At 42.1% G+C, this 26,774-nt stretch overlaps 1 protein-coding gene across 1 annotated transcript in view; it reads right to left on the bottom strand.

The window, feature by feature from the left end:
- Positions 1-26,774, bottom strand: part of LOC107391375 (voltage-dependent T-type calcium channel subunit alpha-1I) — a 374,405-nt gene that overhangs the window by 30,615 nt on the left and 317,016 nt on the right. Inside the window, exons 26-33 of the mRNA XM_070549995.1 lie at positions 26,085-26,277; positions 25,033-25,184; positions 20,367-20,476; positions 19,560-19,693; positions 15,904-15,974; positions 12,551-12,629; positions 12,230-12,351; positions 9,854-10,306 (exon numbers count right to left, since the gene is read on the bottom strand). Of these exons, the coding sequence (XP_070406096.1) occupies positions 9,854-10,306; positions 12,230-12,351; positions 12,551-12,629; positions 15,904-15,974; positions 19,560-19,693; positions 20,367-20,476; positions 25,033-25,184; positions 26,085-26,277 (1,314 nt within the window). The remainder of the gene's footprint in view (positions 1-9,853; positions 10,307-12,229; positions 12,352-12,550; positions 12,630-15,903; positions 15,975-19,559; positions 19,694-20,366; positions 20,477-25,032; positions 25,185-26,084; positions 26,278-26,774) is intronic.

The following is a 26,774-nucleotide window of genomic DNA, read 5'->3' as shown; positions in this document are numbered from 1 at the left end:
GCCTACGGCCAGGCCCGACTCATCCCACTTCCCCCACAACTTTGGGTGGGACGGGATGTCATGGCGCTGTCGCGACCACGCGCAAAGTGCGCACATTGCGCGGCTCCATCCGCTGGCACTTTGACGTTCCCGTGCACGGGCCCGGCTCCCACTCGTCCTTCATGGACTCCACGCTCTGCGGTGCGGATCAGCCTCTTCCAGCTGTTTCACACTTGCTCTTTCGATCACAGCCCTCCATGGGTCGCTCCCAGTTCTCTGGTATGAGCGACGGCGGTAAGGGCGCGAAACCAATCCTCAGACGTTGCTCACGTGACCTCGAGCACACGTCCGCTGTCGGAACGCGCGCACGAATGCCTCCCTTTCGGCTACTCGCTAGCCCAGCGCACTTTCTCCAAATGTCCGGAGACCGCGCTGCAGCCACTGCGCACGGCGGAAACGAGGGTTTTATTTTACCGGGACGATCTGCTCCGATGCGCCCGGTCCGAGGACGGGACGTCAGTGCAAACCAGGAGGTTAACAGAGCATCTTTCAACCCTGGGGTTTTCTATAAACTGGGGGAAGAACTCTGTTCTTCCATCCCAGTCGATTATGTTTCTCGGGGGGGAGCTGAACGCCTCTATAATGAGAGCACGTTCGTCGCCGGTGAGAGCGGCAGATCTCACCATGGTGATCTCCCGCGTGCAACCCCGCGAGATCGTGAGGCCCTGTTAGTCATGAGACTTCTGGGCATGATGGCTGCAGCCCACTCGGTGGTGCTGCTGGGGTTGTTGCACTCGAGGCGCCTGCAAAGTTGGTTCATCTGCCTCCGGGTACACCCGATACGTCAGAAGAGACGTATGTTGAGGGTTCCCCCCTCAGTGGGCGGGGACCTCGCTCACTGGGGGAATCCCTGCATCCCCTCACACGGGATTCCCATCAGACGTCCTGCGTCACACGTATCTGTGTTTACGTATGCGTCACTGTCTGGGGTGGAGGGCACGTGCTTGTTACGCGGCAGATCGCTGGCCCTCCCACACGCACGAGCACATAAATGTGTTGGAGCTTATGACAATGAGGAATGTGTTCATGCACTTCGCTGCCCTTCTCGATGGCCGTCATGTCGAAGTTCACACAGACAACCAGGTGGCGGCAGCCTGCATAAATCGCCAAGGGGGAGTTCGATCCCCCCCTCTATTGCGCATAGCCACAGATTTACTGTGTTGGGCACATGTCCATCTGCCGTGCCACCTACATTCCGGGGATCCTGAATGTAGCGGCAGACATCCTGTCGAGAGGGGGTCCCCGCGACTCCGACTGGCGTCTGCATCCCGCGCTGATATCACAGATTTAGATAAGGTTCGGGGAACCGTTTGGATCTGTTCACGGCTCGCGAAAACGCTCAGTGTCGCCTGTGGTTTTCCCTGAGTTTCCGGGACCAAACCTCGCTCGGAGCGGACGCCTTCTCACACCAGCCCGGGCTTCGAACGCTCCTTTATGCGTTTCCACCAGTCCCTCTGATTCCCCGTCTCCTGGACCGAGTTCGGTCAGAACAGCTCTCGGTAATTCTGGTGGCTCCCAGACGCCTGTCCGCGTCATGGCTTCCGGACCAGCAAGCGCTACTGTCCGGCTCCCCGTGGAGACTCCCGCGAAGGGAGGACGCCCCTCCCCGGGCGGATGGGATAATCAGACATCCTCCGGAAATAAGCCATCGGCTGTGGGTCTGGCCGATGAGCGGTTTCGATTAGGGGTTTCTGGGCTGCCGCATGATGTGGTCATCACGATTCAGAGTGCGCGGGCGCCCTCTACCATTGCATCTTACGCTGCTAAATGGGCAGCTTTCCAGAACTGGGGCACAGAGCGGAATGTTCAAGCGCTCTCCTGCCAGCTGGCGGATGTCCTATCGTTTCTGCAGATACGGACGGACAGGGGCCTCGTATTCAGCACTATTAAAACATATGCTGCAGCTATCTCATCCTGTCACCAGGGTTTTGGTGATAGATCTGTTTTCAATCATCCCCTCACAAAACGTTTTCTAAAAGGTGTCAGAAGGAACAGACCTGTGTCCCGTCCGCTAATTCCCCAGTGGGATCTAACGGTGGTTCTGCGTGGCTTATCTGAAGCCCCATTTGAGCCCTTGGACCAGGTCTCACTCAAGTTCCTGTCACTTACAACTGCCTTGCTGCAGGCATCAGTCACGAGAGTGAGCGACCAAACCGCCCTCTCAGTGGCTCCCGCATGCCTCAGGATCCGGAAAGATGGCGGATCTGCTGTTTTATGCCCCAATCCAGCCTTTGTGCCCAAAAAACATTAATACTTCCTTCAAATCCAGGTCAATTTCATTGGCTGGACTTTTTCCTCCTGCCCATAATTCTGAGGAGAAGGCGGCTTCCCATCTTCTCTGCCCAGTGCGCGCGCTCGCACGATATGTGTCACGCACTTCAGGGATTCGCCGCTCACAAATCATGTTTGTGCACTACAGGGAGTCTTCCCTTGGTCAGGCGCTGTCGGCCCAGTGTCTTTGACTCTGGCTATGTGACGCCATTTCACTCGCTTACACATCATTGGGGCTGGATCCTCCTGAGACACTCAGGGCTCACTCAGCCAGAGGGATTTCCTCTTCTGTGGCGCCCCACAGTGGTGGGTCAATGGAAGTCATTTGTCAGGCTGCTTCATGGGCCTCACCCTGTTCCTTTACTCGTTCTTATTTACGAGATGTGTCTTCAGGATCCATCACTCGTTCAGTGCTTGGACCTCAGCAGGCTGAGTGAACGCATTATGGCACCTCATCGGCCCTGCTTGAATGAATTTCATCCTCTTGTGGATGATATTTTTTAGTGGTGGCCCCACTCTTCTCTCTGGCTGCCTCAGCCTTTTAAGCCCTGGGCTGAGGCTGAGCTACCCCCACTAAAAGGAGACATGTTGGGTGTGTCCATTGGTTGAGCTAACCAGTGTGGCGTAAACCCATCCAGCTGCGCTTTATTCCAATAGCAGCTCGCTTAAGGGCTAAGACTAGACGAAATAGAACGTTGGTTACGTATTGTAACCCCAGATTCTATGAGTCTAGTCGCAGCCCTTAAGCCACTTGGCCACACTGGTTCTGTTAGGACTAAGAGCCATCGGAGGCGAACAGTGGAGTCGCTCCACTTATATAACCCACAAGGGGTGCCCACGTGGTGGGCGTACATTTAAGCTCTTCATGATTGGCTGATGCTGAGATCACCCTTCCAATAGCAGCTCGCTTAAGGGCTGCGACTAGACTCATAGAATCTGGGGTTACAATACGTAACCAACAATCTCAAGGGGGGAAACACAAATCGACTTAACACCGACACATGTGGGGTGTTTCTCAATGTCAAGGAACCTTTGCCTTGATGTCTTGGCCCCGCCCCGGTTGCCTGGGAGATACGTCATCAGGAGCCGCCAAGACGTGTTCCAATGGGTTCCAATGTTCATGTTCTACCGAGGCGTGTGTTCTCCATTTGTTAGCCGTTTAGCTAGCTGAGCAAGGACACACGGGAGGTGTCTTGTAGCCTAGCCTTGATCAAAAATTACCCACAATACACCACAGTATTTTCAAAAAAGATGGCGGATCAGAAACCGGCAGCTACTTCTGGGACAATTTTCAAGTTTAAAAGTTAGTCAGCTAATTTAAAATGTTTTTTTTAGATCCAAAGAAGTTATCGATTGTTGGTTAGTTGCTTAGTAGTTGCAGCTTCGGTGGCTAGCGGGTAGTAACTTGCTTATATTTTTAATTTAATAAACATATACACAATTTAAAAAGTAAAAGGTTTATTATATATTAATATTGAAACTAATACATATAAAATATAACATTATCTCCCGTGTCACGTGACACTGCATGACTGCCGTGGAAGCCGCGGTCACGTGATGCAAGTCTGTTCCATTTAACCGTTTTCTTTGACCAAGGAAGGACAGTGTCCTTGTAAACAAGGCGCCTTGACATTGAGAAACACCCATGGTTACCGCTATCTTGTTCAGATTATGAAGCAGATTATTGACTCTGATGAAGAAATTTACTCATCCAGCCTGGAAGATTGACACTGCTGCAGCATCAGACAGCTGGTGCTGCGAGAGGTGTGTGGACAAGCTCCAAACGTTTTGTTTAATGTTTGATTAAGCTTCTTTGGGATGTGATGGATGTAGAAATGATGGTAAAAACACCGCTAATGTGACAGACGAAGCGACAATGTAAAAAAAAAAGCCTTAAAAAAGAGGCAGATGCCGATACGTTATGTATGGAAGTCAAAGTGTGCCACATAATCATAAAAAAATATATATAAAATTTAAAAAGAACTTTATATATTTATATATAAATTAAACCTTTCCAAATATAATGGAAATTTCTAAATAACGTAACAATACGAAGGAACATCTGTTGGTCAGGCTGAAATGTTTGGGAACCAGTGCTCTAAGTGATAAGTAGGGTTGGGCATTGAGTATCAATTGGAACCGGTTCCAACTGTTAGTTTTTCCCGGAATCGTTCAAAGTTTTTTATTTTGATTCCTAGTTTCGATTCCTAGAATGCCGACCGAAAGAGGAATCCGTGGCCGATCTCCATGAAAACTAAACGTGATCTGCAAACTGTGATCAACACTTTTCAGAGCTGATCACACCAGCTGTCTGTGTGCAGCACAAGTCTCTCCTCCCCCACCTAGATACAAACAAACGCGTCTGCCGATCTTTTACTCCGTAATGTAGACTTTAACTCCTGCAGCGTAGAGGAAACTTGTTAAAATACGTCAACGTGGTGGATTTAATAGAAGCTTTAAAGAACAAACTCTGGACGGTGTGAGGGGAGTTTGTCTCACTGCAGAAATAAAAACGCACACGGAGCGTCAGCAGTTAGACGCAACCGCTCACCAACACTCGTGTGTGTGTGTGTGTGTGTGTGTGTGTGTGTGTGTGTGTGTGTGTGTGTGTGTGTGTGTGAGCGTCAGAAGGCTGAACAATAATCTGTAGAATAATTAAAGTCATCATGCCAGAGAAGCTTCTCTGTGGTGGACCACACCAGCTTCTGCCACAAAATAAATAAATAAATAAATAAATAAATAAATAAATAAATAATAAATCACACACAAAGTTGTGAACATTTTAATTTCCTTTCTGAACTATTTCTGTTGAGTTTTAATGTTTAAAATCTGTTAGCTTGTTACTGACAGCAGCTACGTTTAAGTCTCACTTCCTGTTGTGACTGAAGCTGCTGCAGCATGGAGGTGTAGCTCTCAGTCATCCTGGACATGATCATCCTGAGAGTTTTAGCTGAAAACAGCTGGACGTTTCTGGATATGTTGGAGACATTTAGCCTCTCATCCCAGAGGCTGCTTCCAGACTTTGGTTGTGGTCAGAAACAAACACACTGGTTGTGCTGCAAGTCTTTCTTTTTTTCTCCTAAACATGTTTTAGTCTAAATGAAGGTGATGTTATTGTTCATAGAATTAAAATTCATGTTGAAGTTAAGATTATTTCATCAAGTAGGACCTGTGGTTAGCTGGCTCATGTAAAACATGTCATGTCTTGAAAGAATCGGAATCGGGAATCGATAGGAACCGCAATTGAAACGAGGAATTGGAATCGGAATTGTTCAAAATCAAATGATGGCCAACCCTATCAGTGAATAGTTTTTTAAAATATATTTTATGTGCAGTTTTTTATGGCTTTTATGTTTTCTGTAAAGATTGTTATGCTGAAAATTATTTAATGTTTTGCATAAAGCATGAGGTTTTGGTTAGTAATTGATTGGGAGAATAACAAATGACTGACTAGGATAGTGTTGATCAGGCAGAGCTTTGTTGCCAGCGGTCCATTGCACAATGGCTTCAAACACATATAAAAGTGTTAGTTTTTTCATAAACCATTGGATGAAATTACAAAAACTGACTGAGCTCTAGTTAAGGCTCTTGCAATAGTTTGTGTATGTGTACGTGCGTGGGTGTGTGTGTATATGTGTTTGGGGGAGGGTACGTTGGAAAATTGTCCCCCCAGTTTGAAAATTCTATCTGCGCCCCTGCCTGACGCACATGGAGGGGCAGAGAGTTCCAGAGTTTGGGGGTAGTGTGTGAGAAGCCACGCTCACCCTGAGATTTATAGCGAACCTTCGGAACAATCAGCAGCAGCTGATCAGCTGAACGAAGGGCACGAGTGGGTGTGTAGAGATGCAGCAGGTCGGCCAGGTAAGAAGGTGAAGGGCAGTTCAAAGCCTTGTAGACAAACAGTATTACAGCATTATAGAAATGAATGCAATATGTAAGTGGAGCTCTTAGAGATAGGTGTCTTAACCCTTACCCAACGTTTAAATTTTCTAACGTTAAAGTCATTAGAGCACAAAAAAATGCTCTAATGTGAGGTAAGGGTTAAATATGATACATTTTGCATTTTAGGGTTAAGAAACGTGGCTGTTTTAATCACACAAGTGGGATTTGGTTCAGTCCAGATAACAGTCCTTTATGCTTAGGGGGCTTTGTAAGAGAGAATAAACAAAACGGTAGAAGAGCAAGGCCGAACAATATGTGGGGACCAGATTTTAGTAATTATCTACAGTTCAGTAGGTTAACTACAAAGCCAGGATTATTCAAAGCTTCTTCCCTGAACTTATGGAGAATGGAGAAGAGAAAACATTTTTTTAATGTTTTACCACCTATTTCAGCTTATGTTCACTTTGACACCCCTCGTTAAAATGATGTTCATCCGCAGCAGGCATCTGTTTTTACCAAAAAGATGATTAATTAATTAGTAAACATCCTGTTAACAACTGGGCAAAAGTGACCAATTATCAATTAAATATTTTCAATTTGGCAGGTGAAAGAAAAATATGCATCAATAGAAAATCATAGTTTTTTTTAATTAAAGCTCTTTTGTGTCTTCCAAAAATAATTCAAGTTAATTTGCAAACATTCAGCTATAAAAATTATATTAGGTCTTTTGGTTTAAGAAAAATAAGTGTTATCCGTGCATTTATTTGTTGTAGCGACTGCATGTGAAGTAAAATTGTTTACTTTAATTCACGTTTTACTGTGTAAAACACAGCTGGTCCCTAAATTGCATCATCTATGTTGTAATCAGTGTTTAAGGCTCACATCTAATTAGATAATTTTTTACTAGCATCTCCCAAAAGAAAGAGCCCTTTGATAGTTGCATCTTTTTCAGTGCATCTGTATTTAAAGACCAAGTTCACTAGTTTTATTTTAAACACATTTGCAGTGGTCTTTAGTATAAATACATGAGTTGGTCTCTGTGGGGAAGCCAGAGGAGAGGTGAGCAGAAGACGGCAGGATTTTGAGTTTTATTTCCTGATATTCTGACATCTCTCCTCTAATTGGCTAATGACAACACGACTCTACCACTGACTCTGGTTGCCTTGTATCGTTGATGTTTTATCTCTGCAAATAACACAAGCCTGAAGGAGTTCTGCTGTGTTGTGGAGTTGCTAATGCCAACAATTAGCTTCTACTACCCAAGATGTTCTCCTGGATGCTAAATCAAGATAGCCCTCCCTATCGCGAACCAAGATGGGTGAGTCCATGAACGAAATTTTTCAATGTGATGTGCGATTGTTGGGCTTTTCTCATCTGAGCATTTATTTTCTGTCTGCGACTAACGCAGGAAATAGTGGTAGAAGATTACTTAGCAATGCTAAACTCAATTATCATTAATATTGTTTATTCACCAGAATGCTAATTAACTTAGTAAGTTAAACAATGTTAAAGTGTCAATGTTCACCTTTTTAATACTGTCAGTTACTTTTGTATTTTTGATTTCCTTAGTTTTCTCTTTTAGATCTATTTTTATATATTTGTTTAATCTCAGAATTTCCTAAGTTACCAACGGCCCCTCTAAAACCACCTGTTCTCACGGAAAGGCCTTATCTACTTGTACCTGAGCATGATTATGAATGTAGCAGGTTTTCTGTGCAGCGACAATCAGACAGCCGAGGAATGAAAGCAAACTCGGTGCGGTGCCTCCACCGATGCTATTTTTAGAAGAAAAGAGACAACAGCTATTAAATATCTTTGTAAATGTGTGCACAGGGGTGCTCTGCATGGGCCCTGGCATACTGTTTTGTGTGTTTTTGCATGCCCCTTTGTATGATTGCGAAAGTCATGAACACATTTTATTTGCACAAGTAGGGCAGCTGTATTTCATTACAGTAAAATAAACAACTCCAGCTGCTGTGCAGTCTCTCAGGGCCAGGCAGGTTGAGTGTTATTGTTGCTTTATGAGGTTAATGAAGTTCTGAAGTAACCAAAAACTTCCCAGTTATACTTTGCTAACAGAGACATTGATGTAGCTGTTTGCAATATTCTATATTACATTTTAGGTCTTTGGAGCTAAACTGGCAAAAAAAAAAAAAATCAAGTTGTGAAAAATTGGGAAGGATTTAATTGTGAACAAAAAGCTCATCACTACTTGTGTTGTTTATTTGTACATGTACATGAATGTGTAAATACATGTAGATCCAGAAATGTTTATCTAGAATTTGATATTTAGAACACATTTTTTTTCTTGTGAAAGTAATGACTGATAATTTTTAAACTTTGAGCTAGAGCTTCATCAATGATCTTAGTGAATGTTGAATTAGAAACTTGACCAGTTTCATATTTGACACCACTCTGCTGAACAAAAACAGCACTCTGTAGTTTTGTGGAGCGGGTAGGTGTTCTATAAGGGAAAGCTCTTCACCTGCTTTCCGGTTGTTAGCAGTAATGCTAGCGGTCAGCATTTTCAGTTCGCCGATCATCAATAAAATACAAAAAGAAGAAAAATAAGAAGTTTGCTTTGGCATCATGACTGAGACTGGAAGTAAAAGTAAGCGAGTAATGTCTTTTGAGGCAAAGAGCTAAAACCAGCGTAACCATCACGGACTGATAGTGACCTGGCTTTGTTGCTTCTGGATTTGTAAGTAATAATATTTTTTGTGTGGATCTTTTTAATTTGTCGAATATTTGATCTTTAGCTGGTTCGTGTTAGCATTAGCTCAATGTTGGCTCTAGCTACAGCAATTACATTCTATTCAAGTTTATTTATGTAGCGCCAAATCACAAGTCGTCTCAAGGCACTTCACACAGTAAACATTTCAATGCAGTACAGTTCATTAAGCCAATCCTCATACTGAGCAAGCATGCAGGGTTGTTTTTGACCACTTTTAACCTGTAGGGTGGAGGAGCAGGAAACAGCTCACTGTTACTTTAATGTTTTTTCTCCATGATTCTGACGTCTGACAGTGAATCTGAAGAAGCCCTTGCAGAACTCTTCCTTGGGAGTTATGGCAGTGACGCGGTTTCGTTGCATGCATCAATCCCCACCGAAATAACCTTTTTAAATTATTATAAATCTTTTAAATCCTCACAGTCTACTCCCATAATTGTTGACATTTTGGTTCGTACTTTCTTTTATTTGTCTTTGTAAAAATCTGTGTGGTGTCATATATTAAATTGTTATTCTCCACTATCAGAATAAAGGCCTCGCCGTCCATGCGGAAAAACAGACCCATGCTCTCTTCAAAAAAATCACCAGTGATCACTAGTGATTTAATGCCTACTTTGTTAAAGAATTGCAAATCTGCATTTGTTTTTTTTATTTTGAAATGTATTGGATGTTTTACTCTGATGCCATGGATGTCTCCTGTGTAGCCTTACATTAACTGCAGAGCTAGATGTGTTCTTGAAGTGTGCCACGTCAAGGTAGAACCCAATTCTTTCTTTGGCAAAGTGGCAACAAACTTCTGGGACACACCTGAAGCATTCAGGCACTTCCAGGTATAAACCAAACCATTATTATGGCTTCTAACTGCCGTGGAGACGTGCCGCTGCTGTATTACACTGCAGCGGGGGCTCGTCTCTCAGCTGTTTTGCCTACCTGAGCAGGAGAGTAAAGCCGACAGCGATGGTGTGCGTGCCCCTCGTGAACTGAAGCTCCTCCCCCTGCTCCGTCTCTTAGAGGTGCCATCATCGTTGCACTCAGACCTCCGACCGACCCTGCTGTAATTACGCCAGGTGCTGAAGGGCCCATGCCCATCCCCGCTGCAGCGCTACCAGTGGCCCCAGCTATGGCCCCAATTCCTCCCATCATGCAGCAGAGGCCTCCCTGAGCCAGTTCCAGTTCAATTTCTGCATCCATCTCTGCATCCTCCTGCGCTTCTTTGTTGGAATCATCCAGGTGTTTCATGAGAACAGCGACCACAACATTTATCAGAACAAACTGTGCTGTGAGCACGAAAGACACAAAATACATTGGAGAGATGAACTGGAGTCCAGCGTGGCAGCCATAGTCGCCACCGGGACGACCTGGTGGGCATTCCCTCAAAGTGTCCTGATGGCAAAAAGAGATTTTGTTTTTAGGGAAAGGAAGTACAAAAGCATTTAAACATCAAATGATGATTTATTCCTCCTACTTGTTCTCCTTTTTTAAATCAACATCATTTGAGCTTAAGACACAGTCATTGTTTTATCTGATCTACATATTAGTGTTCAATTACAATTCTGATTCTTGACTCATGTTGTGGCACTCAGTCCAATACACATTTAGGCAAATTCACTGGTATTGCATGGTGCATATGCTGTTTGCATGTTTGTGACTCCTTTCTGCAAATGGCGATAATTACGCAACAGACTGAGTAATTTGCACTCGTTTTGCATCTAATTGAGCTTCATAAACAGAAGATAGGTGCAGCAGAGACAAAAGATACAATGAGACAACATATATGTTTTCTCAGTGAGCTGCAACATTGCAGGATTACATTTCTAGATTAATAAGACATTTTATGTTCCCAGACCTGCGTCTGCTGATTTTTATTTTATCTAAAATAAATATAAATGGGAATTTAACTCAATTTTAATATGTTCACGATCTTATTTAAATGTGGGCAGATTGCACCAGAGTGGCAGCACAGAATGAGGTGTAAATGTCCTTTTGCCTGGGTGTCGTGGTTCTGCCTTCTCTCTGCTGCTGTTGCTCTTCTCCTTCATTGTTTGCAGGTGAGCGTGTTGGGGAGCCGCAGCTGCAGCTAATTACCATCAGCCTGGCCAGAGGATTTAAGGAGCGGCGCTGCCACACCTCATCGCCAGTTGATACCCTACTGTTGGGTGCATCAAGCCACGCCCTGACCTGTGGCGTAGTTCTGAAATATGGTTTACCTGTACTAATCCTGCCCTGTTGTCTCCTCTGTACCAGCCCTGGATTCTCGCCACCTGCCTGAGGTGTGCCTTATCCCAGCGTCGTTCAGCTTCCCTGGCCTCTTGCTCTCCACTGCTCACCTGCCTTCCTGGATCCACATCTCCTCCAGCGACCATCTCCACCCTGCATCAGCCTGACTTGCCTCTCCCTCCTGCCCTCGCCCTGCTCTACTCAGCAAGCCCGTTCCCCTCATTGTTATCATTTCCTGGTTCTCAGTTTCTAGTCACTCACACCGCTGTTCTTCTTAGAGCCGGAGCCGCCTCGTTTCCTGTTCACGTTTGGATCAGCGCCCTTAGTTACCCCTTTTGTTTTTACTACAATTAGAGTACTTTATTATTATTTCTTACCTTCATGTGTGATTCTTCATGTGGGTTAAGAAATTACCACCCATCATGACAGAGGGATTTGAGAATTAGGTTGAAATGGTAATTTCTAAATTGCACTTACATTTGATGCACTACCCTGGTGAATTAAGGCCTAGTCCACACGTAGCCGGGACTTCTTAAAAACGAACATCCGCCCCTCAAAACTTGCGTCCACACCACCTCGTTAAAAACAAACTCTGTCCACACGTACCCGGATAAATACGTTAAGGACATGCCAGACCTGTAGGCAGCAGTACTTCCCCCGTTCTTAACCTCGTCCTTCGTCTGTGGTCTTCCACAAGGAGCAGTAATTCCTCTTACAAAAACAAACAAGCAGAAAGCGCTTGGACAATTGATGGATCGGGTAGTGACAGAGCGCAGCTCTGAGGGCATCCATGATGTCGGCTAGTGTAAACACAGGTCGCACACGTGATGTCAGCAGTTATTTGTCGTAGAAAGTGACGTTGCGGACCTTAAAACTCCGGTTTTGTCCGTCCACACGCAGACACCCAAAACGGAGAAAACGCAGATCTTCACTTTGGCCGGAGTTTTTAAAAAGATCCGTTTTCGTGTGGATGACAGGCCAAAACGCAGATCCCCGGCTACGTGTGGGCAGGGCCTAAGGCTGCTGTGACATCTCCATTGTTCATATGTAGATAGATGATATGATCAAAACTCATCTAGGCTGACATACCTTCATGATGCCATTCCAGTTGTCACCTGTTGAAACTTGAAAGAGTGTGAGAAAGGCCATCCCAAAGTTTTCAAATGTAGCATGGCGGCTCATTCCCTCACAGGGGTAGTCAGCGTTGCACACTTTGTGGGATGTGGTGAGAATGACAAACAGAAGAAGAAAGGCAAAATTATTTTGTTATTAATGGTGTGATGTTACTAAGTTTAATGATTATTCCCATTGTGTTGTGAATATCAGTTAATTTACATTTAGAATGAAAGAAATGCCACATGCATAGGAAGGAGTGAATAAAAAGAGGGTTTTATTCTCTAATAGACTAACCTAACTCGCCAAAAAGCTCCACTCCCAGAGCTGCATAGATGAAAAACAGCAGCATGAACAGGAGGCCCAAGTTTCCCACCTGAAAAAATAAAAGTTGAACGCCTGAAAAAATCCTGTCATGATCAGAATATCAAACAAAAAAAATCTAAATCAACACAGTCAATGATACAATTCCACAATTTTGCAGTGAATTTACCCCCCCCCCCCCACCCCCACCACACACACACACACACCCCCACCACACACACACACACACACACACACACACACACACACACACACACACACACACACACACACACACACACACACACACACACACACACACACACACACACACACACACACACACACAAAGGTGAGGCTTCCAAAGCATGTGACTCTCTAAATCTTTCAGATGGCGAATTTGGGCTGGGAGACAATAAGACCAACAGTGTTTCTTAGAGGAGGTGATGATGGGGAGAAATGAAGAAGTTAGGGAAACCCAGAGGATAGCTTTTCTCTTCACAGCTGCACATGATGAAATTTACTGGTGAGTATTAAAAGCCACAGCTTGGCCTCAGGCAGTTTGTGGGATGTAACTCGAACCCTTCTGATGTCTTAACTTCCTTTGGGAGAAGAATGAAAGCCCACCACAGGGAAGGAGGACACTGTGTTATGAGACTGGAGATTTCTAATGGAAATTTTAAAGTTGGTGATTAACTCACTGAAACTAGTGAGCTGCTAATATAACCGCACTTTTAAAACTAGAGAGCATTCTTCTAAAATCACATTTGATACATGGAGAGTAATTGATATTGGACATCTGTTCTTGTATCCCTGCAGCGATGGACAGGTAGATGATAAAATGCATACAACTTGTTACATCATTCCTTGAGGAAAAATAAAAGCAAACACTGGTTTCAGGCACTGAGTTTGATGAAAATGCAGGCTTCCCTCTTTTTTCATAATTAAACGTAATGGAGTTTAATTAACAAAATTAGGATTTTACTGCTTTTATCATTACATTTTTTGGTGTTATTATATTTTACTGGACTGCATTCATTGTCTTATTTGCAAAAACTTGCACAAGTTTGAGTCTCAACTTTTTGACATGATGCATATGATCAACATGGAAGCAAAAGCCCAAAGAGGTAAATTAGTCCTCCTGGTTGTAACGGCCACCATCTCTTTAAAATTGATAAACACATGCAGACCGACTCAAAAGGCTAAACAACATGAAGTGTCTCATCTCCGCTGGCGACCGGAATCATTCCTTCTCTAACAGAAGGAGCAGACAAGTAGAGGATTTTTATAACGATGCATGCAGAGATGAAATGCATCAGAGTAAAAATAAATAAATAAACACAAGGTCACAAAATCAAATATTAAGTGTCTCCTTTTCTTTTCTACATTGCCAAAATAAAGGAGGTGTCGTTCTTCATTTGTTTTCCTGTCAGTAACTTACATTCTGGTTTTTTTTTGTGTGCCTATTTTAGATGTTTGGAGGCTCAGCAGGCTTCTGTTTTTTCCTCAAGAAAATCATGAAAAATTGAGAAAATACTTAAACGGTCTGGACTTGCATCTCTGTTGAAACAGCATTTATATGCAAGGTGCTCTGTTGGGCTGGACCTATTACATTCGTTGTTGGTTTGAAGTGAAAGTCAAATCCTTGTTTTTTTTGTGCCAAAAAAGGGGCTGTGCACAATAAGGATACATTATTTAATTTACTGTTGAGACCTGGTTTTAGAATCACTCTATAAAAAAATCATTTAGAAATGGTTTCTAATGACTAATTAAATTAAATTTCTTGAATGGTGTAGTCTACAACAGAAAATGGTGTTACTGGGTTTATATGAACTGAGCTGCAAAAAAAAGACAAAAATCAGCATGACTCATCACACAATTTGTCAGATGATGTCATGAGAAAAATATAAATGTACAGGACTGCCAATAAATAAATCCGTTTCTCTACAAACCTCATAGAGGCCAACACACAGAAAAAATACACAATCTTTATAACATAACCTGGAGAAGCCAGAATTTGAACCACTAACCTTCTGACTGATTTAAAATGACCATATTGAGACACGAGGCGCAAAAGTAAGTATGCAGTGTATGCAATGCATAGGGGTGACAGGCTGTAGGGGGCGCCAAAGTGATTATGCCAAAAATATTTTTACTCTGCATTTCCTGTGTTTTATAATAATAATGTTAATATTAATGTTATGTGTCTGCATACCCATCTGAAAGTAGATAGTTTCCCGCCTGGAGTCAAATCACAGGTATTTCCTGTATTAATGGAAATATCTTACATTTCATTTCGAATTGCTTGTTTCAGAGATTGGAAACAAAGTCTTGATAACAACTTATTAAAGCCTTACTGTGCAACTTTTTTCATTCTTTCAAATCATTTCCTTGAGCCAGCATGTGCTAAAAAGATCCCTTTACAGGGCTAATGAAATGTCCCTCAGACCCTGTTATATATGTGCAGCTTCATACTGGCGGGCTGCCATGTTGGGACTTGGAAAAAATTGAGCTGACATACCTGGTGCTGCATTCTGGTTCCAGCATGTTTTAGATCATGAACACAACTGATTTGTTTAATCTAGTGATGAATCACTCTTGTTGACACTAAGGGAGGCTGGGAGACGTTTCAACAGTTAGATTAACGTGTTAAAAATACAAATGCAGAGCGAAGAGATACGTTTTGCTTTCGGTTTGACCACAGAGAATAATAATGGACACTAGGGGTTGCTAAAAGCAAGCAAAACTGCTAAGTGTGCCTTTAACAGAGTCTGGGAGTTGCTAAGTGACGTCCTAATTGAGATAAAACATTTTGCAGAAAACAGATGATGAAGAAGAAAGTAAATGTCCAAAAAAAGGCAAAAAATAACAAAATCAAACATTTAAACATCTGTATTTACTTAACTACAAATTGAAAATAAAAATGTCAAAAATTTGGCTCTTAAAAGTTTTTTTTTTTCAAGGAAAATAACAAAAAATTCAGTTGTCCAATTATTTCTAAACATGTCGGAATAACATAAAAATGTTCAAATGTTTTAAAAGTGAGCAATTTTGTGTCCTGTGGGGGAATGAAACGTTAGCAGCACTCGTCTTATTAAGAGTTTTGGGGGCAGAACTCCTAAATTAGCACAGCAAAGGCTCAGTTTAACATAATAACCAGAGGAGAAGCTGAAAGTCGGCAGCATTCTGTGAAATTAGAGACAAAAATGTAGTCATACCCTCACTTTCTGAAAGTCATAATTCTGAAAGCATTTATGGATTCTGGTCGTTCATCGTTTAACAAATGTTAATTAACTGCTGGATGTCCTTGCGATAAGCTCAGAGAGGTCGTGCGTGTGTCTTCTTACCTGAGGCAGAGCCTGGACCACCGTGTCCAGCAGAGCTCTCATCCCTGTTGCCATTTTCAATAACTTTAACACTGAGAAGAAAACAAAAAGACAAATATAGTTTTTTAAAGTTAAAATTTTAAATTTGAGAGTTTGACATTTTGGAACCTTAGTGTTAGTCACAACCGACACGCAGATACAATACAGAAACTTAAAACAAACAATCGATACCAATGGGATAAAGGACCAAAGCAGAAGGCAAAGAGAGAAAGAAATGATCAATGAATGGAACGGGTTTCTTGACTATTCACTGGAGACCCCCAATTATTCCCACAGGTCCAATTTCTGGATGAACAAGGCTGATGCAGTGGCCAGAAGCACAGAGAAAACCACATGTGTGTACAGCATCAGCGACCACTCAGACAATGTAACCTCCTGGGAGCTGTTCTTCTCCACACATGGTTGATGATGGGGATATTTCCCTCTAAGGTGGATGTGGTTGTAATGAGGGGCAACGCTAAATGATTCATCTACTCTGCAAGCCCTATGAAAAAAAGTGTTTTAACTAAAATGGCTAAAAGGTTCCTTTCATGAGAAAATGAACAGGTTTTGAAGTGTTGGTACAAAGTTGGATACCAAGGGAATAAAAATACAAAATACATATTCGAGGTGTTGTACTTAAAAGCCAGGAAGAAGTAAAAAACTCTGAAGCACCAATCTGAATTTGGGAGCAGAGTAGTGCATGTGTGGAGAGGTAAACTCCACAGATTTGGGTCATCCATAGAAAAATTAATGGATCAATGATCACCAAGAGAAACTGGTTGGCTGATCATTCTGCTTTTAGTTACATGTTTATGAAATTTGTTGGAAATGATGTGCGAATCTTTTAAAATCTTTGAAAGGGAATCTCAAGCCATCCAGAGGGAGATGCCACGTCTGGAGTTATGTTTTTGCTCTCATGGTGCAGCCAGAGTGAAATAACTACCGTGCATGTTTCAGCATTAAGTCTCTAAATGATGACTTAATTTTAGTCCTCAGTCCCAGGCAGAAGCCAACACCCTTAGCAGAAGTAAAATTTTGGTTCTCTTTATTTGTTTGGCTTTGTGATTGTCTGCAAAGAACTTTGAAGCCCCATTAGTTGCAGCTTGCTTGAATGCAAGATACGTTTTAGTTTATCCACCAAAAAGCTGGAAACTAGGGTTGATGTGATTGTTTTGAATGATTGCAGCAGAAAACAAAACAAAACAAAACAAAACAAACAAAAAAAAAAACAGAGTGGTTGAGTGTGTACATCTAATGGGCCATTCCCATCAGTACCGGGTCGGCCCGGGCCGGGTAGCGTAGGTTGTTTACATATCTGGGTGGCCTGGTATTTTTCCGGGCCAACCAAGGCTCATTCTCAGCCCTCTTCTGGAGGGGGTCTGCTTCAGGCCGACCAGGGCCAACACACCCACTGCTGACAGCAAATTCACACCTTCCATTAGAGCAAGCCTCTGATTGGTGGGTAGAATCAGCCCACATGGGCTTAAGACAAGGATGTGTGGAATCAACCGGGCCAGGCTGGGGCCGACTGGGGCTACCCGGCCCGGGCCAACCCGGTACAGATGGGAATGGCCCATAAGTTATTTAGGTCCATCCAAAGTAATAAGCTGGAAGCCTTAATCCTAATGTGCATGTAGGTAAGACAGCCAGACTCTGAAATTAAGTTTGTTCCTTTCTGGTGCAGTAGGTAGTTTTTAAAAAACGTAGCACAGCGACCAGCATCCCGGCATGCATTGCAGTGGAGGACGCAGTGTATGTGGTATAATATATAATGTATGTGGTAAAGAAAAGCTGTTGGGAGTGAGTTAAAACAGGATATCAACAACGGCTGAAGGAATGGACGATAACAACGCTGCAGCACAGCTTTTTTGGTACTCGCTACTGTTTGATGGATTACACGTGTTGCCTTGTGGCGATGATTAAAAGGTTAGTAGTAGCCTCCACACCATCAAATACCCCCTTGCTTCTAAATTACCACCAGCTGCTGTTGTTTAATTAGCATAGTACCCTTGGGTCCATTCAGCGGTCTCTTAGCAACATAGTGGAGGGCAGAGGGCGATAGTAAGAGGGTGAGGATTAAGTGAGATTGATGTAATTAGTCTTTATCCTCCTCGGTATACAGTTACAACAAACTGGCCCGGCCCAAAGGGCTCCTTTAATTTCCTCTAAATATCAGGAACAGAATCACCCAATGAGATACAGATAAACAGAATCTCTCGGCCATTAAATATACAACAGGGTTGTAAATGATGCAGCTAACCACAAAATGTTATGAAATTCATGATGTCTGAAGGTATCTCTAAAATGATGCTAATCTAAGATGTGGTCCGAGCCATTAAGAGCTGATTTGACTTATTTTTGGCAAAGTTCAATTTATTGCAAAGTGTGACACCTCACTAAAGGCTTATATTTCATGAAGCAGGTAATTTAAAATACTTTCACTACAAATGACCAAAATTGCAAACACAGCAAAGTAAGTTTGTGTCTAAACGTAGTAGCTAGGATTACACTTGAACAAATGCTTTACCTCGATGAAATATTCAAAAATCTACTTCCTTCAAAGTTGGTATTCTGGGAAAAGTTTGCAGAATTCCAGGGTTAGGTAATCCATGAAGGTATCTAGACTTCTTTATTTTCTTGAAGACGTTTTGCTTCGTTGATGTCGCTAAGCCCTATTGTAGACTGGTTGTTTTAATTAAATGCAGGAGTGTGTGACCTGGACTGAAATACTTTTGGAATTAGGTTTAGAGCTGCATTGTAGGTGAATGGAAAGGTGAAATCTGAGGTCTCCTCTTTTTAATGTTGCTTTTTCCTATTTAACATAGATGCCTTCCTTTACTCCTCTCTCAAACCATCTGTCTTCTCTGTCCAGAATGTGTACTTTGTCATCTTCAAACGTGTGCCCCTTGTCCTTCAGGTGTAGGTGGACTGCAGAGTCTTGGCCTGAAGAGGTGCCTCTCCTGCGTTGTGCCATACACTTGCGTAATTCTTGTTTAATTTCCTATTTGTATGTATATAATCCAAAGTGAGCCATTTCTTTAGGATTTTCACTTCAAGTTTACAACCCTAACCCCGGCTTTCCACTGGCTGTGAAAGCGGTCGCGTAACGTAATAACAGCGTTCTACCAGCAAGGTCGTTCCCAACCGGGAGCAATTCTGATGTGAAACGGGAGTGAAAGCGAATTGCAACACCACATGTGATTTCAGACGGTCACACACAATACACAACACGACAAACAACTGCATGCATGAAAAATGTCTGTGGGTTATTTTCTGTTCTGTTTACATCGGTCACAAAAGTTCACAGGAAATGACGTGCTGCATGTGACCTTTATTTTGAAAGTTTCCGGATGTTCTACACTGCTTTTGTTTTGGACTTCCTGTCTGGCTCGATCTAAACTGCAGAGTTTGATGTGTTTTAGAAGCGTAACGTGTCAAAAATAGACTCAAAACACAATGATAGCGTGCCCTCGCTTCTGGGAAGAGTTCAAAACGTCACATTGCTGCTGCTGGAAAGGAACTCATCTACTATAACTTTGGCTAATTGCTGCAAAGTACGTTTTGTAGTCATGGTCGTTTCACGACGCTTTGACATGAAGTGGAAAGAAGGGGTAATTAACAACAACAGCAGATACCTCGTGCTATCCTGAGCACCCTCATAATCCTGATGATGGTGGGATTGATGGGTAGGGATGCGTTGATCTCAATTTCTTCCAGAGTGATTCCCATTACAGACAGCAGCACTATGGCCAAGTCCAGCTGATTCCACCTGGACAAACAAGCATAAGCAGCAACTTTCTGGTTGACAAAACGCCAAGGTAACACAAGACAGAGCAATTATGTGCCTTTCAATTACTTAAATTAATGCAAGAGGTCCAAGTTATGTTAATTTAGTAATGAATATGAAAGTTTTATAAGGACAAACTTTTCCTGAATCTCTCAATTGGCAGAGGAACAGCTAAAAGCCCGCCACTACTTGAAGGACTTCTTTTTTCATGAATATGTATTTTAATAATGGAGTGATGGAGAAATGTGAAGTCAAGAAAAAAGAATATTTTGATTAATGCTTGTCTAAAATACCTTGTTTGTGGTTTTGGTTGGTCCCTTTGGTCATTTTTACAGTCTACTGCTAAGCATGAGACAGCCTTTCATTAGAGTTTTTAAAAGAAATGTTGTAGTATAAGTAAGAAAAACAATAGCTAATGAACTAAAAGGAAATTAAGTCATCCTACACCCAAACAGAAAACGTTAGTAATTTTCTAACAATCTGGATGGATTTTACTTTTAAGGATAAAGAATGCATCATGTAACATATTTTCCCATGATTTGCTGTGCATAAAATAATATTAAATGTGCAACTGTTGCAGTAATTTAGTAATTAGGCAAAAGACACATAACGGTAGGTTTGTGCTCCAAATGCATAAAGTACAGAAGAGCTGTACCTGTCCTTGAAGAAGCGTCGAAAGCCAAAAGCCACCAGCTTCAAAGATGCCTCAATCACAAAGGTGGAGGTGAAGAAGTAGTTACAGTATTTCAGTGCAGTCTCCAGAGACTGAATGAACAAGAGATTAGACAGACCAAGGTTTAAAAAAATGACACTGGAGCATATTTCTTCCACAACTTTCCTTTTGTTCACTTCATTATATCAACAATCTGCTGTTAACTTATTTGTTTTTAATTGTACTAGCAGAGCTGAAATTACAAAATAGCACATCAATTAATTATAAATGTTCTTGTTGCTCAGTGAGAGTTTTGTCAGTGGGAGAAAATTATCTAGCTATCAAATCTCTTTACATAGAAACAAGCCTAATTGAAAAAGACAACTAAATTATATGAAACCCAGCAGAGGAAACGGAGGACTTTTTACCTGCATTAGTATTAATGAAATATTCAGCTGGCATTAGATGTAGATAGAAAGAAGGTAATATGATGAACTAGCATTGGAGTTTAATACGGGCCTGAAGCACTTTTAGTTCTAGGTATATTTTGATGTCTTAGAATAGAAAAGAAAAAAATAACACAGGTTTTCTGGGTTGTATGCTACAGAAGTGTTGAGCCATTTCATTACTTTCATTGAATATTTTATGGCTGCTCATGTTGACCCTAAGTTATAGCTAAAGCCATCATAAGCAACTTGGAAAGGAAAAGTCGACTGAAAATAATGAGCCCAGTGGGTTATGGTTTTATGGTACCTTGGGCAGCAAATATCTCTGGTTGAAAGGGAGTTTTGTAAATAATAAAGTAAATTGGCTATAAGAAGGCCATTCTTCTTTCTGAAACTATGCTTGGGTCATCTCATGCAGTTTCTTTCATTTCCATCAGTCCCAAGACATCAGCTCAACAAAAATGCCAAATCTGAGTTTAAATTGGAAGCAAAATGGATATCCAAACCCCCAGGGCCTCATTCATCAACTGCACTTACGCACCGATCTGTGGGTATTTTGTGCGTAGGCACAAATTTACGCATAGTGTGGCATTTACCTTTTTGTACCTGTGCATAGAAATGTTCCTAAACGTAAGAAAATCTGAACCCATGCATACGAACAGCATCTAGTGGTAGAATGGGGAACTGCAGCACTGAATGTCTCAGTCATCAACGCATGTTCCTCATCCACAAATTATATTTACCCAATAAACCTAAAGACCGAATGACAGCTGAAAGGATGCTGCACTCAGACAACATTTCCAAATAAAACTATCTCAAAACAGAATGACTCCTTAACTGTGAAATGTAAAAGACAACGCGGTACTCTACGTTTTACCAGAATCATTCTTTTATTTGTTCCTGATGGGAACCTCTCCTCTGTCCCGACCGCGTTTATAACCTCTACAACTTTCTTTTGTGCTTCGGCAGCCAGTGTTTCGATCTCACTGTCAACAAAAATGTTTTTAATTTTTTCGAAAAAAACAAACAAAAAAACAAAACAAGGAATCCCCTCACATGCTAAGGATGTAGCGTGACCAAATTAATTGAGGGCTTTTCTGTATGTAAATGAGGTAGTACGTCTGAAGACATATTTTTATTCCCTGGCTTACCCAGCTGATATTGTTGAACCCTTAAGTTTGTCTGTTATTTTAGTTTTATTATTTTATTATTTTTTTTTTTACTTATTTAGTGACGCCGCTGTTCTAGTTTGGTGATCTGTTAATTTATCTTTTAAGTGTTTTTTTTTCTATTTTATGCTGCTGTCTTCTAGTTTGGTATCCTATTGTCTTGTAAAACACTTTGGGTTTAAATGTGCTTTATAAATAAAGGATGCTGATGATGAAAAGTGTGCAGCCCTTCACTGCATTTCAAAATTATATGAACTTTAATCTTGAGCAGGTTGTTGATGCAGTTACACTGTTTATAACATTTTTAAATTCCACAAAATATGTGATTCCTCAAAATGTGAAAGTCTAATCCTAATTGTTTTTGCTTTAATCAATCAGCTTTTTTATTTTTATTTATTTTCATTGTAAATTTGACCAGAAACCCTCATTGATTTTTATTAAAGAACAGTCTCCTGACAATCTTTCATTCCTTTTCACTAAATACTTCAAACATTACTTAAGGACTGACCAACCCTTTTTTGTGTAGCTGATAATGGACAAAAAACTATTACAAAAACAAAACAAAATAAACAGCGAACCATCAACCAATTTATTAAATATCATTAAGACATTTTTATGATTCCCATCTACAAAATTGGACTCACCTTAAAAACTGAGTTACTCTGTTCTTTCCCATTAAATAATAGGAAGTTTAATGTAAAATGAACAGATGCACAAAAAAAAACATCTTAATATATTATTTTATCAGAAAATAATGGTAGCCTGTGTGTACTTTCAACGTTTTTGCCTTTGGGGTAGCAGTAGCTCAGGAGGTAGAATGGCTTGTCTTGTGATTGAAGGGTTAAGGGATTGATCTTAGCTCCTTCCATGGGTATTCTGTTGTGTCCTCGGGCAAGACACTGCACCTGACTACCCTGTGTTAATGGCCCGATGCTGCAAAATGGCAGGATTGCCCTTTCAGACCACCCCAGGGTGGCTGTGGCTATGTAGTAGCTTACCATCACCGGCAGTGTGTGAATTAGAGCCCTGCACTGAAGCCCTAGGCCCTCGGGTCGGCCCGGCCCGACGGCCCTCGGGCCGGGCTTCGGGCCAACGACTGTGTAATTACCTCGGACACGGGCCGGGCCGGGCGCCTTTATTTTTATTCGAAATCATTAAAAAAAATTAAAACACTTAAACGCAGCAGTAGAGCCCTGTGCGTGACTGTTTTCTTCATCCCGCTCCGCTCCCGCTGAATTTCTGACCATTACAGCCTGCAACCGCAACGTACACTCCCGCCCGCACCTGCAGCGTGCATGTCTACTCCCGCCCACACCTGCAGCGTGCATGTCTACTCCTGCCCGCACCTGCAGCGTGCATGTCTACTCCCGCCCACACCTGCAGCGTGCATGTCTACTCCCGCCCGCACCTGCAGCGTGCATGTCTACTCCCGCCCACACCTGCAGCGTGCATGTCTACTCCCGCCCGCACCTGCAGCGTGCATGTCTACTCCCGCCCGCACCTGCAGCGTGCATGTCTACTCCCGCCCACACCTGCAGCGTGCATGTCTACTCCCGCCCGCACCTGCAGCGTGCATGTCTACTCCCGCCCGCACCTGCAGCGTGCATGTCTACTTCCGCCCGCACCTGCAGCGTGCATGTCTACTCCCGCCCGCAACCGCAAAACTCGGAGAAATTATTACCTCACAATAAAAGAGATGTATTGAGTTTGCGTCCTCAACATGTCATTTTATAGGTTATCCGCTTTCACAGCAGTGCTGCGCTCCGTTTCAATCAGGCTGCACAGCAGGATTTCCCCTCGTAGCGATATTTTCTCTAACTCTGATTGCTTCATGCTATAGATCGTTGGAAATCTGCTTTTATGTACTTTTAGGAACCGTTGGAATTATTTGAATCTGATCAGCCATTCAAAAGTTATAAAACGGAGCATTTTGGATGACAAACTCGCACGTCTCTGAATCTGTGTTGTGATTCGGTGCGCTCAAGACAGGAAATCCCGGTGGCTACCGTAATGTATTGTATATGCACGGAAAGCCCCATTTTTAATCTTTTCAGCACTTTTGGAATTTTAATGATATCTTGAACTAGAGCAGGGATCGGCAACCCGCGGCTCTTCCATCCATCTGCCGATGTGCTTGTAAAATAATGAATGGATATTTAAATAAAATGCTTTATATTTTACTGAATTAATTTTATATCTGTAAGTCAATTTTATGTGAAGATTGTCTGCGTAAACCTGAACAGTTCCAGCCCGGTCTTACTGTGAGACCGTGTTGGGTCACGCTTGTGCGTAATCATATGCGCTCATGAGCTGAAGAGGATGTGAGATTCTGGGCTTCTCCTCAGACGGCTCCTGGATGTGTCGCACATTGGAGACAGGAACAAGCGCTATTCAGCCAAAGTTTCATAATCAGGGAACATTTTCTAAGTGACAAGTCTCTCTGAGAGACAGGGTTTGGAAAACACTCGCATGCGCTTCTGCGACGCTCGGATCCTGCACGTCTTTTAACACATTGGTCAGGATTGACGCACTTTGTTTTCATTTAGTTGGTTAAAAAAAGTCGGGCTTGGGCTCGGGCCGGGCCAGAGAATCCTGAAAACCTTTTCGGGCCGGGTCGGGCTGGGGCTCCACCCCCTCGGGCCGGGCCGGACACGGGCTCAGATTTTAGGCCCGTGCAGGGCTCTAGTGTGAATGTGTGAGTGCATGAATAAAGTGCCTTAAGTGCCTAGAAAAGCATTATAAAATTCCAATGACTTATTTTCTATCTTGGAAAGTTTGAGCACTTCTGTCTTGACAGCTTCCCTATCAATAAAGGAATTTTGTGTTCATTGAAAAATTCCTGAAGAACAAAGAGATTAAAAGATCTCATTAATTTTTTTTAGAAAACAACAAAAAACAACAGCAATCATATATATATATATATATATATATATATATATATATATATATATATATATATATATATATATATTTTTTTTTTTTTTTGGTATTGTATCCTTCAAGAGACTATTTTCAAGCATGTCTGGTATTTAACTCCAAACTTAACGTTGTCACCTGTGGCTGACTGTAGTGCTCCAGTGACATAGTGATCACATTGATGCAGATGATGAAGGTGATTACAAGGTCCAGGTAGTGGCTGGTGCACAGAGTGTGGATGGCCAGGCGGGTGCTACCATAGGAAGCATAGTATGGCAGCTTTTGGGCCTCTGCACAAAGAAGGAATTTAAAAGTAAACGTCACAGATAAATGAACAAGAAGACACAAAAGCTAAGAAGCCAGAACAAATAAAGACCCATTTATTGCCTAACATTGTAAAACTACTTCATAAAATTAAAAAATTCAACATAAAAATATGTTTAAGAATCACAGAGGAGATGTAATTAAGTATTAAAGGAAAGTGGATTTGCTCAAATTAGAGTAAAAAATGGAAAAATGAAGGGATGCAGTATTTTAACCCTCTGGAGGCAGGCGTTGCAGATTTGCAACATTAAAACCTACCTACCTGGTTACTCCACATACGTATTTCATGAGCATTTTTTTACGCTGAAGTACCCCTGAAGGACTTAGTTGTTCATCCATTTATCAAAACTTTATTTGAGCCTGAGAGCGTTAATGAGGAATAAGAGTAGGAGTAGCACAGTTAAAACGGGAGGATTCACAAAACTGTTTTTTCGTGCCAAAAATAGTGAAAATTAGGAGTAAAGCAAAGTAAGAAAAGGCAGGGAGTTAAACTGGGAGCTAATAACAGTGTAAAGAGATTATTGATGTGAACGAGAGTTTAAGTAGTTTTAGATTAGTTTAAATAAGAACTCATTTTCAATAAGGAGGTTAGCCTGTGCTATCTATCCAACAAGTACCTCATTTTTCTATATTTCTTCCTCATTATACCGTAAACTAAACCACTACAATATTTTTCAGGTGAGTGGTTAGTCGAAAACACTTTCTTATGTGAAATACATCTCTGTGTTCTCTTTGGTTCCACAAGTCCTTCTCAGTGAAAAAAGAAACCGGTTCCTCTCAAAGTGAGGTGACGTTCCTCTCATCTAGCTTATCTCTCCATCATTCCAACTTCCACATATCTACCTCTGATCCCTCAGTACTCTTACTTCTCCTCTTCTTTTCCATGCGGCGCTGGCGTTTTTCTTCTCTTCGCCTCGCTTCCTCCACCTCTTGGTGCTGCCGACACTTGTGGAAATTCTCCACCACCACGCCCACAAACATGTTCAGCACAAAAAAGCTGACGATCAGGAGGAAGGAGATGAAGTAGAGCAGCATCCACGGATTATTGTTGGTCACCGGCTGGGGAAAATGAAGGAGACGAAAGAGGGAGAGGAAAGAATTACGTGACTGAATGTTGGAAATGAACTGGTCAAGCTGGGCAGGGTCATTATGTCACAGATAGTAGGAAGAAACAATCAACTTTATAAATAAAAAAGGTAATGGAAAAGAAAATGAATGAAGAATAAGAACCTCGAAATGAAAATAACTGGAGACTAATAAAAGTTTCAGATGATGAAAAGATGAGAACTGATTAAGAAGACTTAAATGAGTCAATTACTTGGAAAAGCCTTTTAGCCAAATTCCACTAAAACCTGGAGATGATAACAATGGCTTCAGTTCGTGAGTAGAGTGTTTAATCAAAGGTTCGCAGCTTGATCCTAAAGCTGTATGTTGGACTTTTTTTGTTGAGTAGAACCTCTTTAGCCCTCTGGTTAATTTTCTTTTTGTTTGAAAATTGGAAGACAGAAATATGCCTGTCATGGTCTGCGTCAGCCCCCTTCCTTTATGTGCCTCCT

Source organism: Nothobranchius furzeri, chromosome 4 (genome assembly GCF_043380555.1).
Source record: "Nothobranchius furzeri strain GRZ-AD chromosome 4, NfurGRZ-RIMD1, whole genome shotgun sequence".
Taxonomy (NCBI): domain Eukaryota; kingdom Metazoa; phylum Chordata; class Actinopteri; order Cyprinodontiformes; family Nothobranchiidae; genus Nothobranchius; species Nothobranchius furzeri.
The sequence above is the reverse complement of the archived record's forward strand: the minus strand, read 5'-3'. Positions and strand labels throughout refer to the sequence as shown.